At 34.5% G+C, this 17,200-nt stretch overlaps 1 gene segment (V, D, J or C); it reads right to left on the bottom strand.

Moving 5' to 3' along the window:
• Nucleotides 1-2,563: 2,563 nt before the first annotated feature.
• Nucleotides 2,564-17,200, bottom strand: part of LOC132125257 (immunoglobulin kappa variable 1-8-like) — a 31,987-nt gene continuing 17,350 nt past the window's right edge. The window contains 1 exon segment of the V gene segment in view: nucleotides 2,564-2,980. Within this exon segment, the coding sequence occupies nucleotides 2,658-2,980 (323 nt within the window).

The raw sequence follows: 17,200 nt of genomic DNA, 5'->3' as shown, positions 1-17,200 counted from the left end.
TATTGTCACTCTATTAATACTCTATTATTACTCTTTATAACTCTATTAACACTCTATTAACACTCTATTGTCACTCTATTAATACTCTATTATTAGTCTTTATAACTCTATTAACACTCTATTAACACTCTATTAATTCTCTATTATTACTCTTTATAACTCTATTAACACTATACTAATTCTTTATTAACACTCTATAAACACTCTATTATCACACTATTAACACTCTATTAACACTCTATTGTCACTCTATTAATTCTCTATTATTACTCTTTATAACTCTATTAACACTATACTAATTCTTTATTAACACTCTATAAACACTCTATTATCACACTATTAACACTCTATTAACAATCTATTAACTATTAACAATCTTATTTTAACTCTATTACTTTAGTCACACTCTATTAACACTCTACTAACACTCTATTAACACTCTAAAAAGAGTCAGTAGATATATAAGTTCAACGTTACTTATAGTCAACAGATTGTGTTAAATGGACCATCAAAATAAAGTGAAACCAGATTATTTTCTGTTAAAAAAAAACATGTTTATATATTTAGGAAAATAAAAATTATTGATTTTGAACAAACAATTCTTGTCTAAAAACTTTTTTTGTAATGTGTCTCACTATGCAATTTATCAGTTTATTCTGAATATCTTTTGCTCATGCTGTTCCTATAATTCAATGGATTTAATATACATAAAAATGTGTAATTGTGTATTTTAAACTCATTTGATTGAGTTATTTTCTAATTTTGAAAAGTAACACATTGTCACTTGTAGTCAAATAATGTGTATTTGAAATTAATTTTAAAAAGTATTTTAAAGAGATGAGTTCAATATCTCATATAAACACCAATCTGCTGTGTTTGCTGCAACATTCAATAAAGCTTCTCAACAAACTCCATTTGTGTCGGACAACATCATTCAACTAACAGATGAAGATGCATGTAGTGTTTGTGCAGGTGTTTTTCAGAAGCTCGATCAGTAGCAGTAAATCTAGTCAAATAAAGCTCTTGGGGTTTGAACATGGTCTCTGGAGACAGAGCTGCTCTATTCTGAGAGGATCACAATCACTCCACCCTGACAATGCAAATGAGATTTTCAGCTCACACTCCCAGAGTCACTGTTTGATTGGTTACATGATCTGGACTGAAACACACCAGTTTCACCAGTTTCTGCTGTAGTCAAGAGATAATTCAAATATACTGTATATGAAAATGTCATAAAACATAAAAAGCCATTCTGATACAAAATTTGTAAGAATATAAATCTTTCTGTGGGTCAAATGTAAAGCATCACGTCCAGATATCAGAAGTGACTGAATGCAGTCTGTTCAATTTGACTGACAGGAATCATATATTACATCTAAAACATGATGATCATATTAAATATTGACTCATTCTCTTCAGAAGTACAAGATTTCTGTTAGTAGTAATGATACTGTGTTATTAGTGTCTGTGTTGTTCAGTGTTGTGTGTGTACTTCTTCTGAACCATGAAGAGATATTTGTGGTTATTCTGCAGGTTTATGTGTTTGTTTACATTATGCTTGAGTTTAAATTGAATTAAGATTTATGAATATTAATGGATTTAGGAACATTTTTGTGTGGATGGTTTTATAAATTGTTTGTACTGACATTTCAGAAATTCAGAAATGTACATCTTTATAAATGAGGCCCCAGAACTCAAGCTCATATTTTATAATCAAATGTCACTCAGTGAATCATGAAAACACCTGCAGATGAAGGAAATGATGACACAAGACTGTGTAGCCAAATTCCAAAGCTCAAACACTGAAACAGATCACTGTTGGTTCTCTGTGTGTTGACTCTGTGTAGTTTTACTGTATCATGAAGCTCCTGTGAGGACGCTGAACATCTGCTGATGGAGCTGCTCTATTCTGAGAGGAACACAATCACTCAAATATGAGTTTGACTGTTTGACTCTTTATTCTCTGAAATGAGTCAGTTGTGTTGGACTGATGGAGAGATGAGGTTTGTTCACACTGAGACTCTCAGCAGTCATACTGACCTTCTGAATGATTGAATCAACTGTTGATCTGTGATGAGACTCAGTCAATGATTCATTCTGATGTGTGTCCTTCAGTATCTGTGTCTCTCACAGCTTTTACTGAATCACTCTGGCTCCTAGTATCTTGTATAAGATTCATATTAGATTTATTATTATTATTATTATTATTTTCAGCAATAGAAGAATCAACAAAGAGCCTCTTATTCCATCAATGTTCAGGTACTTTAAAGAAACTGCCCATGGCTCTGTCACAAGAAGGAACTCTTTTCAGTCCTACATGGAAACATGTCGTGTTATAGTCATTATATGAAGCGTCTGTCTTCCGGTGATTTGTTTTCTGATGTTCAAAAATACCAGAAGGAAACATTAGTTGAGTGATGTCATCTTCTTATATATGGCTTTATTATTGTATGTATTAATCAAATCTTATTGTGGCATAATCTGCTATAGTAGCAAATGTCAAATCATATAATAAAAAACAAGAATCAATGTTATATTGTATTGTGATGAAAATGCTGTTTGTTACAAAGTGTATCTCCTCAAGCTGCAGTGTCTCTCAGCTGTATCAGTGCAGTCACTGTGACTCTGACTGACGGAGGTTTTTGTACGACTCTTTATCACTGTGTGAACACAGGTTTACTGTTGATCTCATGGTAACTCTGACAGTAATAATCTCCTGTATCTTCAGTCTGGACTCCTCTGATGGTCAGAGAGAAATCTTTTCCTTGGCTAGATCCACTGCCACTGAATCTAGATGGAGTTCCTGACTGAAGGGTGTTTATGGCATAAATGAGGAGTTTAGGAGCTTCTCCAGGTTTCTGCTGATACCAGGCTAAGTAGCTGCTGTATATTCCTGGATCTGTCCTACACTCTATTGTAGCTGTTTGACCGAGCTGGACAGTTTTAACTTTAGGCTGAGTCACAGTGACTCCTCTGGAGGCTGAATAAAATAAAATAAATTAGTTTGCAAATCTTCTTAATAACAAAATATTACATTGATGTAAACAATATCATTATCATTACCAAAAATAGACATCCTACCTTGAATAAAACCCCCAATGGTCCAGATGAGGATGATGATGTTGTTCATTGTTGTTGTTGTGTCTTGTGTGATGATGAAGATTGTGTTCTGTTCTGCTCTCAGTCATGAAGTGTTAAACTCACAGCTCTATAAACACTCTCAGAGCACTGAAGCATGTGCTGACGATGCAAAGAAGTGGGCAGGATTCACAACAGCTCGAGCTGATAACAAACACATATACAATAAATATATAGAAAATATCATTTTACAAAGACTAGGGTTCGGTATCGTTTGAATTTTATCGAATCTTATTCTGATTCTTATCGATTCCTATAGTTTCCGTTCCAATAAGATAAAAAAATAAAAAGTCAAACATTTAGATGCCAAACATATTTATTCTGTCATTTTTCTGTTGCAGATGAATAACATGAGGAAAAAGCAGCAGGCTGCAGAAAACCTAAGGCTACAAGAGGAACTATTGTCTATGGTTTTATTATGGTAAATTATGAACAATAAATCAATTAAGAATAGCATAAACATTTCAGGCACATAAAGTTACATAAATTAAATTTAGAAACACAGCTTCATTTACTTTCTAATTTCTCATGCAATTGTTTAAGGTTTTAAGATTAAGGACCAGTTTTACATTTTTAACTAACACGGTAATGGTCGTACTGAGACTGTGAGAGCTGATTTCTGCTCAGCGGACGTTTGGCCATGAGATGAGCACCTACTGCTGCTGGACCGTGAAACAAACAGGAGCACAGTCACACAGAGCTGCAACGACAAAAATAACAGAACTAACAAATATTGCTACAAGTGTGACTGCATCATATAATAATTGCTGTTAATAATGTTCATCGACTGGCTGACTACGTCTTGTATTAATTTTTCTGAAAAATCCTGTCATACGTGCACAAACTGACAGTCACCACTTATAAGCTACTACTAAATATTGTAGAAACGTAATTTTCTGTAAAGTTACTTTGTAACGATTTGTATTGTAAAAAGCGCTGTACAAATAAACTTGAATTGAATTGAAAAATGCTGGAATCAGTCGATTGAGAGGTACGGTAATTTAATGTTTAGTTATATCGTAGTTTCCTCTGAATGTGTTGGAAAACTTTATCTAGCACTAAGTAGCAGCTAAAAGTCGAACTACACTGCAAAAGCTAGCTTAGCGGCCTGCAAACTAAGTTGAGCATTGAACGTTAGAATACCGCCATCGCCATCGCGCCATGAAATATGAAAAGCTATTTTCTGGACTGAAGACTGAGGGTGTTTTTTTGCAGCTGTGTGTGTTCAGTAGAGCTAATATTATATTTTTGGTCAACCAGTGTGTGACATATAGTGTGACAGTCTAGATTTAAGTAACTATAACACAAGAACAAGCTTTGACTTATTTATTTGCTCTGTGATTAAAGGGCTGTTTAAAGACTTTTTTCTCTTGGATATAAAGGACATTTGTTTGTATCAATTAGCTCATTTTCACAGTTCACCTATTTTCAGATGTTTAATTAGACAGAGGCAAAGGCAAATTGCATTCAAATGCCACGAATGCTTGAGGTGCAACATGTGTTATGTAAAAATAAACCTTTGTAGATCCTATAAATACATTGTTTGCACCACCTTTCTTTTTGACATTTTAATGGATTCGAAGCTTATTTAAGAGGTTCCAGAGCCCCACGAACACCTGTATTTTGCACACTGATTCTAAGCCAATTTAACAATGATCCTGCTTGACATTTGTAGTTATAGCTACTTCAAAGTGAATTGACTGACTCATTGATTGATTGAATGAGTGATTGAATTACATTTCCCCCAGGGTTCGGTTTAAGACTAGTTATGAAGAGAAGCAGAGATATTCAGAGCTTCTTCCAAAAAGAAAAGAGTCAGAGCCAGCCACAGCTTCTCCAAGCTGCAGTGAAAAGGCAGAAACTCCCAAAGCCAAAACTCTGCCTACTGTTTTGCATGTCGACACTTCTCTTTGCCAAAACCCCAGCATCTGTTTTCACATCACAACTGGGATTCTCTCGTTGGAAAAAGGCAATTTACAAAGATGGTGGATTTAAAGTACATGAAAAGTCAGTAAAGTACATATCAATGCCATGTTTGAATGGGGTGAGCACAAGAAGGCAATAGTAACAGATTGTTCCTTACACACTGAAAAACAAGATTTGTTGGATTTACTCAATTGAATTATGGACATTGGTTCCACACATTCAGTTTGAGTTCAGAGTATTCTATGCATTTATGTGGTTTCATTATAATACGGTTGTGTTAATCATATGCATTTTCAAAAAGTAATGTGTACATAGTCTTTTTAAGTTAGGTTCATTTATGTTAGTTTAACATTATTATTTTATTTCAGATATATGCTTCGACCATGTTAGTTCTGTGCAATTAAATCAAGTTATCTTAAAATAATTTTGATAACTTCACTAAAATTTCATTTTAATACACATTTTAATGTTTTTTTGTCGTTTTGTAACACAAAAAACTTTATTTAATCATTTGAACAATGTGTCATTTAAATGACATGTCTAAATAACATTGTGCTTTCAAAAACCTAGCATAAATATCTTCTCTTCTGATGATTAGATTTAATAAAAATACATATCAGTTTTAATTAGACTAGCATCAAAACAAAGACAGTTCATTTTGTATGCATAACATGTAGATCAACAATATATGTAAACCTTCATAAGTTTTACAAGATTTACACATTTTTAAACAAGATCATAAACATAAATAACATTACACTGCATGTAACTGTGTTTAAAAACTAATAACACATTGTAACAATAATCATTTATTTCATTTCTCTCAGAAACCTTAAAACTGAACCCAAGAACAGCAGTACCTTGAACTGTTATTTCAAGAAAAACGCTTTCGTTTCAAAAGATAATTATATATAGACATTACAAAATAATGTGAACATACAGTATCTGACCCTTACCTATAAACAGTGTATCTTATTTATGCTAGTTCATCCATGTTTCATAGATTCAGATTGAGTTTGACACCCCTGGCTTTAGGTCATAACACAGTAAGAATAGGAGATAAGAAAAATATAATTAGACTTGTTAGAAATTAGAAATGTAATTTGTTTCCCACATATGTGATAGGGTTTAAGTAATGTGGCGTATCATGGTATTGAATATGTACAGTAGTGTTACAGGGAATAGACTTGCTACAATAGACAGAGTTTTTAGTTATACCGGTGTTAAGCCATAACAATGGTTACGTCATTTAGCCTACCGCGGCACCGCACCCCACCGCCGTTTAGATTTTTTAATAGTAACAAAAATCATTTAGCCTAGTTCAGTTAGAGGACAGACATGTTTAAAAACTAAACGCTCAGTGCAGCGTGCCGAACCGTGCACGATCGACAGTGCACCACAGGGCAGGAGCCAGATTTGATTTATCACGTAAGGAAAGTGAGTCAAGCTGACTGACAAGAGTGAGGTGAGAAAGAGAAGACTATAGCAGATGTCTGTTTAGAAAGGAAATGCAAAGGCACCTGTTTGGCAATAATTTAGATTTTGAAAAGCCTATTGACTGGATGTTTTTTTTAAACATGCATTTCTTATTTATTTGGTTCCACAGTGTTAGCTGATTACGTCATTTAAACTTTGTGCATTTAATTTAATTTATTGTACATCAAGGTGTATCAAAGTTATGTTTCTTATTTATTTGGTTCCATAGTGTTTTGCTGATTTTCAGCTTTATATACCTATTTTAAGAAGAGAATATAAGCGATATGAGCCATCAGTGACTGTGGCTTTGACATTACAGAACCGAGCGAACACCTGTTTGTATTTCCGTCCCATGTGACTCCCATACTGCCTACATCTGAACTACGGAGTTTCACCGTGCACTTGAGGATAAGGAATCACCGAGCACTTGTATATATTTCAATAAATCACTGTGCTGAATTCACCTACAAATTTGGGTCTCCTTCACTAAAAGTTCCTAAAAATATGTGTATGGCAAATATGTTGTAGTCTAGAATAATACTGATAATAGCTTGATTTTATTATGTGAAATTTAACGCATCTTACGTAATGCTAATAACATCAAGTACAAAAAATAGAGTGTGAATACATGCACACAAACACACAACAACAAAAATTATAGTGTGCTAACCTGAAATCTAAACAATGCATTTTTTCAAATCAGTTCTATAAAGTTAGGTGCAAAAATAACTGTTCATGCTTTTAATTACTAATTTCTCAATGCATGCTTATAGTAAAACTTGATAATATTTTAACACCAAGAGAGGGTGTGTGCTAATTCAGCGTCATCATATGCAATTAGCCAACTATGTAGTAAACCTTTAAAATCTATTTCTATCTATATTCTGTCAATATTTAAACAAATTGCACATATTTGCTTAGACATCTTACTGATAAATACATTTGAATCATCAGACAAAAATATGGCCATTTTACAAAAGAAAAACTCTTTTGTTGACAGAGGAAGTAAAATAAACGGTGATATTCAGGGATGCAAATGCACCGGGGTGAAAAAGTTGAGAAAGACACTAACCATATATATATATATATATATATATATATATATATATATATATATATATATATATATATATATATATACTTACAGTAATTCATTCTTTATGAATTATGAAATGTTGATGTAAGAAATTATATGAGCCTTTATATAATTTTTGGTTAAGTGTGTGACTTGAAAGGGATCTTTTACAGGCAATCATCCATGGGACATTATGGGAAACAAACAAACGAACAAAAAACCTAAAAACTGATTGTGAAGCCATTTTTATTTTTTTATTTCTTACCTTTGCAGCAGACAAAACTCCTTAATCTTACCATCTGCACATGTCCAATCAAATAGTCAGCCAAGGGGTATTCATCAGTTAACTGACTTCTACAAGACTAAGTGCTTTTGTTGGGGACTGACTTAGCTCGTAATCTCTATAGTGATCTCTATCCACAGAGCCGTTTCACAATAAAGAACAACTTTTGATGCAAAACACAAATTTTTCTCAATTTGACCAAATTCAGGTAATCCGCCTTCAGATCCATGAACAACGATCATTCCTGTCCTGTAGTTGATAACCTTGCTCCAAACATTTTTTGTGATATGAATTTCAGAGAGATTAGGATATCTCTGCCTCACAACTAGAGCTATCTATTCCTTCAAAATATCCACTGGGACTGCAGATCCACTTGACATTTTTTACAGTGTCCCAACTTTTTTGGAATCGGGTTTGTAGTAGTAGGCTATATATAGTTATTCATTTACTTCTTTATTAAAAATATAATAGAACTGGTTATGTTTTGACAGAAAACGTAAAAACATTTTTTTTCTCCATAGCCTACATGCATGTCAGTTGTTTGATGAAAAAAAAACATTATATATATATATATATATATATATATATATTTACACACTTGAATAAAATTACATTTTGAGCAATTTATTTCATTTTGACATGCCAAGTTAAATTTCATTCACATTTCTCAAATCTTTGTGTAGGAAAGCAGCAGCAGGCTGCAGAGGTTTGTCAGATGTGGCGTCATTATAACTACGAGCGAATGAGACGCGGTGCTGATTTCTACCTGCTTCAGTCCAACTCCACTTATGTGAACAGCTGGTCTGCTATCCAGAGTCTGGTCATCATCACAGCTGGATACCTGCAGCTCCACTGCCTCAAGAGACTCTTCAACACCACACCAGCAGAGGGACACAAACCCCGCTGTTAACATCAACATCAGACCTGTCTGTTTCTTCATAATACAGCCATACAGGGGTCTTTTGAACACTTTTATGAACCAAGAATGAACTTAAACTAAAAGCAAATTATTTCAGTCTTTTATTTTTATTTTTTATCAGTTTATGTTCCTGTGGCTCAGTGGTAGAGCATTGCGTTATCAGCGCAAGGTTGTGGGTTGGATTCCCAGGGAACACGTTAGGTAAAAAATGTTAACCTGAATGCAATGTAAGTCACTTTGGATAAAAGCATGTGCTAAATGCATAAAATGTTAAATTTAAATAAGTTTATTTGGTTATTTTAATATCATATTAAAACTGACTTCCTCATGTATTTTTTTTTCTTGCTTTTCAAATGCCTCTCTGGGAAGACTTTCAATGTTAAAATATTATCTTAACTTGCTAAATACAATTTTAATCACACCAAAGTTTCGGTCACACGACCTTCATCAGGAGTATACAAATGTTCAAATTCATCTCTTAAGATAAACACATGACCAATTAACAGAGCTACATCTGCACAGAATTAAGCTCATTGGGAATACATAATTAGCACCACATCATAAACAGTTTCACATTATTATAATTCAAACAATCAAGATCCCCCTATAGGTTAACAAAATCATCCAAAAGACACATAATCAACACATCGTCATCAAACAGCATCAAATTGTAATTCTAAACAGTTATAACAATCAGTCAGGCTCCATAGTCACTCAAACTCATCGTGAATACATAGTAAAAACAACACCTCATTCAAAACAATTGCATGACTATAACATTATATTAAATAATGCTTCATCGTTCATACCCATAGGTGATAAAGTTTGAAGGGTGTAAATCCAAAACCGTTCGCGTCTCTGTAGAAGTAATTCAATGTCTCCACCTCTAGGTGGCAAAGTTACTTTCTCAATCCCACAAAATCGTAAAGAGGTTACATCGTGATTCAAAGTTAAAAAGTGTGCTGCAACTGGATAATTTAGATCGTTTCTTCTGATCGAACTCTTATGTTCACTAATTCTTTGTTTCAATTGACGTGACATTTTTCCCACATAGCCTATACCACAAGGACAACAGATCAAATACACAACATGAGTGGAAACAAAAGTAATCACAGATTTGATGCTATATTTTTGCCAGTTCTAGGATGACAAAAAAATGATGTTTTAAAAGTATTGTTACACTGAGCACAATTCCCACAACGATAATTGCCCTTCTGTATAGGACTAAGTAAACTCTGAGATGCACGAGGGCTAACGCTCTGAAAACGAGCATGTACCAAGCGGTCTTTTAAATTCCTAGCACGTTTGTGTACAATCAAAGGAGGATGTCTAAAAATATCGCTCAGCTCCGAATCAGAAGACAACAAATGCCAGTGTTTTTTAAAAATTGATTTTATCATGTAAGACTGAGGCGAATATGTTGTAATACAAGCAAAATAATACTTTCTTGTTTTTCTCGTCTTCTTTTTTAGCAATTCAGACCGCGTCTTTTAAAAGCTGTATTAAATCCTTCATCAACCCAATCTAAAGGGTAACCTCTGTTCAAAAATTTATTTTTCATGATTTTCGATTTCTCAATAAAGTCGGAATCTGAATAACAAATCCTCCTCAATCTGTAGAACTGACTCTTAGGCAGTCCTTTTTTTAAAAAAGTCGGATGAAAACTGGTAGCGAGTAAAAGTGTGTTACGATCGGTCTCTTTTGTAAACAAAGTTGTAGTCAAACTGCCTTCGTTCTTCTGTATCCACATATCAAGGAATGATTAATTTCAGAAGTAAAATCCAAGTCGTCAACCAAGCTATTCAAATATGTCACAAATTCTCGAGCCTCATCGTGATCACCCAAAAAGATACAAAAAATATCGTCAATGTATCTATACCATTTGATGATCTTTGAATAGAAAGGATTATTTTCTGTATTCAATACATAACTCTCTTCAAAAAAACCCATACATAGATTGGCATAGTTAGGGGCAAAATTCGAGCCCATTGCTGTCCCACTTATCTGAAGAAAAAAATCCTTATCAAAATTAAAATAATTATATTTCAAAAGGTACGAACCCATCTCAATGACAAAAGTCTGATGGTGGACTAGAGTCCTCACATAACGAAAGACAATGTCTAAGGGCAATAAGTCCTTTTTCATGTGAAATATTAGTATATAGACTTGTTATGTCCAAAGTTAATAATAAAGAAATATCCGGTAAATCATATAACTCGGAAATCTTGTTGATGAAGTCAGTAGAATCTCGAATGTAAGTAGGTAACGCATAAACAAAAGGTTTTATAAAAAAATTAACATACTGAGATAAAGGAGATAAGAGGGAATTAGTCTGTGCCACAATCGGATGACCTGGAGGGTCGATAAGTCTCTTATGAATTTTAGGAAGAGTATAAAAAACAGGTCTAATCGGGTGTTGACAACACAAGAATTTAAACTCCGATTGAGATATCCAACCTTCTGGTTTAGCATTTGTTAAAAATGACAATATCTCAGATTGATAAGTGTTGGTAGGATCACTGGGAAGTTTTTTATAAAACTTAATATTCTATTAATATACAGAAGGGCAATTATCGTTGTGGGAACTGTGCTCAGTGTAACAATACTTTTAAAACATCATTTTTTTGTCATCCTAGAACTGGCAAAAAATATAGCATCAAATCTGTGATTTGAATCTGTGATTTGAAGTGCGGCACACTTTTTAACTTTGAATCACGATGTAACCTCTTTACGATTTTGTGGGATTGAGAAAGTAACTTTGCCACCTAGAGGTGGAGACATTGAATTACTTCTACAGAGACGCGAACGGTTTTGGATTTACACCCTTCAAACTTTATCACCTATGGGTATGAACGATGAAGCATTATTTAATGTAATGTTATAGTCATGCAATTGTTTTGAATGAGGTGTTGTTTTTACTATGTATTCACGAGTTTCATGAGTGTATTCATGAGTTTGAGTGACTATGGAGCCTGACTGATTGTTATAACTGTTTAGAATTACAATTTGATGCTGTTTGATGACGATGTGTTGATTATGTGTCTTTTGGATGATTTTGTTAACCTATAGGGGGATCTTGATTGTTTGAATTATAATAATGTGTAACTGTTTATGATGTGGTGCTAATTATGTATTCCCAATGAGCTTAATTCTGTGCAGATGTAGCTCTGTTAATCTGTGTCATGTGTTTATCTTAAGAGATGAATTTGAACATTTGTATACTCCTGATGAAGGTCGTGTGACCGAAACGTTGGTGTGATTAAAATTGTATTTTGCAAGTTAAGATAGTGTGCGGGAGTTCCTTATATGTTGACACGACCCACCTGGTCTTAATTTTCTACGCACCTATCACTTACAGGTGTGCGATGGAGTTCGTTCACTAATGTTAAAATATTAAATTCATTATAATAATAACTGTTACAATTCATTATAATATTTATTATTCTGACTTTGTCATGACTGTGACATCATTTCCACCATTCCCAGTAAAACATTTATCAAATTGAAAAAACAAAGGTAAATATAACTTGTGAGCAGAATATCTTTGAGTCATTTCCAATCAAGGTATAATTTTATTTAATTATGAAAAAAAGAGTGAATAAAATATTATTTGATTATGTGAAATCCAAAAACATAATTTTCACTACTGACTCACAGATTTACACTTTGGAAGAAGAAGAAGAAATTAAGAATTAAATTTTAATGTTCTATGACACGCAAAAGGAGATGAACTTATTTTGTGTAATTCTGGATTGAAAGGACACAAGGACTGTTTCCCTGAATACTGTAAGTATCGTCAGATTACATTGGATTGTTTAATGGTGGAACATTTTGAATGATGAATTAAATACATCCATGGTGAAGTAATGAGTGAAACACACATTAAAGAACCAGAAAGACTCATAAATCAGTACAAAACTTTTAAATTTTTGAGTAAATGAGACTGTTATTAGAAATATCCTCTCATCAGCAGCTGCATTGTCTCTCAGCTGTATCAGTGCAGTCACTGTGACTCTGACTGACGGAGGTTTTTGTACGACTCTTTATCACTGTGTGAACACCCAGCTACTACTGATAGAGTGTTCACTCTGACAGTAATAATCTCCTGTATCTTCAGTCTGGACTCCTCTGATGGTCAGAGAGAAATCTTTTCCAGTATTTGCTGTTCCACTGCCACTGAATCTAGATGGAGTTCCTGACTGAAGGGTGTTTATGCTATAAATGAGGAGTTTAGGAGCTTCTCCAGGTTTCTGCTGATACCAGGCTAACCTGCTATAGTATATTCCTACATCTATGTTACACTCTATTGTAGCTGTTTGACCGAGCTGGACAGTTTTAACTTTAGGTTGAGTCAGAGTGACTCCTCTGGAGGCTGAAGAAGAGAAAATAGAGTCAGTTTGTCAGTAAAGCTCCTTTATAGCAAAATATTGGTATATTAAAATGGTAAAACAACAACAATAGCTTATTATTAATATCAAAACTTAATATTCCACCTTGAATAAAAGCTGCAATGGTCCAGATGAGGATGATGATGTTGTTCATTGTTGTTGTTGTGTCTTGTGTGATGATGAAGATTGTGTTCTGTTCTGCTCTCAGTCATGAAGTGTTAAACTCACAGCTCTATAAACACTCTCAGAGCACTGAAGCATGTGCTGACGATGCAAAGAAGTGGGCAGGATTCACAACAGCTTGATTTTAAGGAGATGTTGTTACAACTGTTACATGTACTTTTACAACTGTTACATGTTACAACAACAACAACATTAAATTATGCATAATTTAAAGTAATTAAACCAGCACCCCAACCATAACCCCACAGTAATAGTAATTAATATTACTCAGTATTTATGTAATTACATTGCAACAACGATACATTTAAATAAAGAATAGCTTATCAAAATAATAACTACACTCAATGCAGCATGACACAAAATACTTTTTAGAATCACCCTTTTCAGAAATATTTATCACCCATGATTCATTTATTATATTCATTTTATATTATATCATATGATATTCACGAGGGAGGATCGCTATTATGTAGAATAAAGCAGCTATTTCTAAATCTCTCATTTTAGTCTTCATCTCATTGTTGTACTTTACAAAATTTTTGTTGCGAGTGAGTGAAGAAATGAAGGGTGGGAATAAGAATACAACACATTATGAAACATAAGCAAGATGAATTACACATTGACACATTGTTAAATTGATTGAACTGAACAAACAAACAAGATTGCACAACTAATAAAGATTAATGTCAGAAATCAATATTGATTCAGTGGTGAGTTAATGTCATGTTGCTATGTGAGACATTTTACATTTTAAAAAATATTTTGTGTGAAGGAGTTTTTGAAAAAAAACGAGAGAGGTTTCTACACCAGTTTCACTTCTGCTGTTATCAAGCAGAACAACAGACAAACTTAGACAATAAATATTATAATGTCATCAAACTCATACAAATTCATTGTATAATCAGTTGTATAATCAATATATAATCATATACTAAATATAATGGCTGAAAACAAGAAAATTGTCTTGGGGAATCTACGCAAGTGTAAAGTCAGACAGTTGACATGACATAAGCACTGACAAAAACAGCTAGGAAAACGGGTAGTTGTGTTTTTTTCTTCTTCTCATAATAAAGTTAACTTTTGGCTGCATGTCATGTTATTTATTACTTATCAAGGCACAGAGATGTTGAAACCCGGGATTCACACGGTTCATTCAGCATGCTTCTGTTTTTCGAATGAAACCATATGATCCACACATAAGATGAAGTCAAGATGCACAAATATACTGGATGAAGTCCATTTGCATTTAATATATACTGTAGATGTTCATTTTAACTGTAGAAAATTAAGCAAATGTCCAACTCAGTTTTACAGACTTTGAAGTGTAGCCTACAGTACTTCCTGAAAACTCAAACATTTTTCAAAATTTTGATTGACTGTTGGTGAAAACATCCCAAACATGCTTTATTTGTCTTATAATTTAATCAAACTCCACTCTGTACTCTACAGTACATAAGCAACCACAAACAACCTAAATTATTACTGGTTTTTGTAGTATTGTTTTAAATTTGTATCGTCAGTGCATAAGACTGTGTTGTAGTGTGTGCGTTTTTGAGGGTTTGTGTGTCTTCACATCTTCATTTCTAATCTTCATTTTTACCGTACAATTTTTTTTTTAATTGCTAACATTCTTTTGTCCAATCTGTACACACTAAAAAATGTTGGGTTAAAAATAACCCAACCTGTAACCGAACTATGGGTTGGTACAGCACCTTCCCATCTATGGGTTATTTCAACCCAACCCATTGGGTTAAAATCCTGTTGGGTTAAAAGTTACCCAACAGTTGAGTTAAATATTTATATTAATTAACATCAGTATTTTGAATAAAAATGACTTAATACAACCATATTTTGAAACTACTTTGTTGTAAATTACAGATTTTATTTTAATATGTAAATAACACATTTACAAATATATTTTAAAATATTTTATTTAAATGTACAAGAATGTGTAAAAATACACAGTAAAAAACATTGGGTTGTTTTTTAACCTAACCGTTGGGTTACACATATTGGGTCAATGTGTTGGGTTATCTTAAAATTTGTTGGGTCATTTTTTTTTGGGCGTTGGGTTATTTTTAGTTATATCCCAACTGTTGGGTTAAATATGTTTCCCGCTTCACTCCGGTTCAAATTTTAACGGTCCAGGCAGCGACTCAGCGGACATCAGCGGCAGCCTGCATGATTATGAAAGGTAAGTAACTGTTCAGGACTCAAATGCACTTCAGATTTGAAGCATTAATGAATGTGGGTGAGGAATCCCCAAGTGTATTTAAAGATGGATCTGATCAGCCAGCAGCTAACATCGCTACTAACAGGCGCTCAAGGACGAGCAGACAGCGGCTTTCAGCTCAGAGCGCAGCCGAGCCAAGGACTCTGATAGTGGGTGACTCTGTTATCAGAAACATCCGTAGCAGGACTACAACAACATGCTGCCTTCCTCAAGCAACGGTCTCTGATGTGAACAAGGAACTTCAGAACATTCTGATAAAGCACAAGACTGCAAATCAAATCATCATCCATGTGGGGAAGAATGATATTCGGAAAGAGCAGTCAGAACTCCTTAAGAAGGACTTCAGTGAACTCTTTGAAACACTTCGAAGACTCAAAGTTCAGTCGTTCATCAGTGGACCACTCCCAGCAAGGGGAACAAATATGTTTTCATGGTTGCTTTGGCTGAACACATGGCTACAAAGATCTTGTAATATAAAAGGAATGAATTTCATTGACAACTTCAATCTTTTCTGGGGCCATAGACAATTGTTTAAACCGGATGGCCTCCACCCAAACAAACTTGGTGCTAGAGTGTTTAAGGACAATATCTACTTTTCCCTCCGTCATCCTTCAGCAGAGTGTGTCAATCCATTCAGCACACACACACCGGGTCCGAGTCATCATGTGGTTGACTTATCCCACAAGGACACTGATAACACCACACAGCCAAAACAAGCACTGCTCATGGACACTATCCCGACTGAGCCCTGCCCACAGCCCTCCTCACAGACTGACTGTGATGTATCAAAACAGCTACAAGATTCAGCACCCAGGGATTACTTTCTGGAAAACAGCCAGGGAAGCCAGGACAACATATCACAGCCACCGGAAACACCAGAGACACAGCCCATCTCACCAGACACATTATCCCTCTCTCCAGCATCTCCACTTCTGTGCTTCTCACAGAAAATGGAGGAATTGGTGTATGCTGGGACTAAACTCTCTCACTCATTTGCTGCAAGCCCGCAGATATCACAAAAAAAAACGGCAGGCCCCAAAACATCAAAGCCTGTGGTCCCTGCTCCTGCGAGAGCTCTTCGACCACTGCCACAACGCCAGGGCCCAAACCCTCTATCTGCTGAAGGTGAACCAAAAACAACTGATAGCAGCTCTCAGTGATATGTGTCGGTTCCCCGCTATAATAACAGCAAAATTCACAAATGCCTACTGAACAAGCGGGAACCCAGTGTGCCTGTAGCTTTCTCTATTTCAGTTTTATCACGTGATAGAAAGTCTAAGGCCATCTCAAGCCGAAGGGCAAACTCATCTAATCTGCGGCCTATTATGCATCAAACTAAAATTGATGTAAAGACACAAAGCACAGCCATTAAGTTAGCATCTTTAAACATTCGCTCACTAAAAAATAAATCATTTCTAATAAATGACTTTATAACCACAAACAATCTGGATTTTATGTTTCTAAACTAAACATGGCTTGAAGACAGCTGCAATGCAACAGTCCTTAATGAAGCAGCCCCTCCTAACTTCACTTACATGAGTGTCTGCAGGACTTTTAGGAGAGGTGGAGGTGTAGCTGC

Source organism: Carassius carassius, chromosome 43 (assembly GCF_963082965.1).
Source record: "Carassius carassius chromosome 43, fCarCar2.1, whole genome shotgun sequence".
Taxonomy (NCBI): domain Eukaryota; kingdom Metazoa; phylum Chordata; class Actinopteri; order Cypriniformes; family Cyprinidae; genus Carassius; species Carassius carassius.
This window is presented reverse-complemented; position numbering and strand designations above follow the sequence as displayed.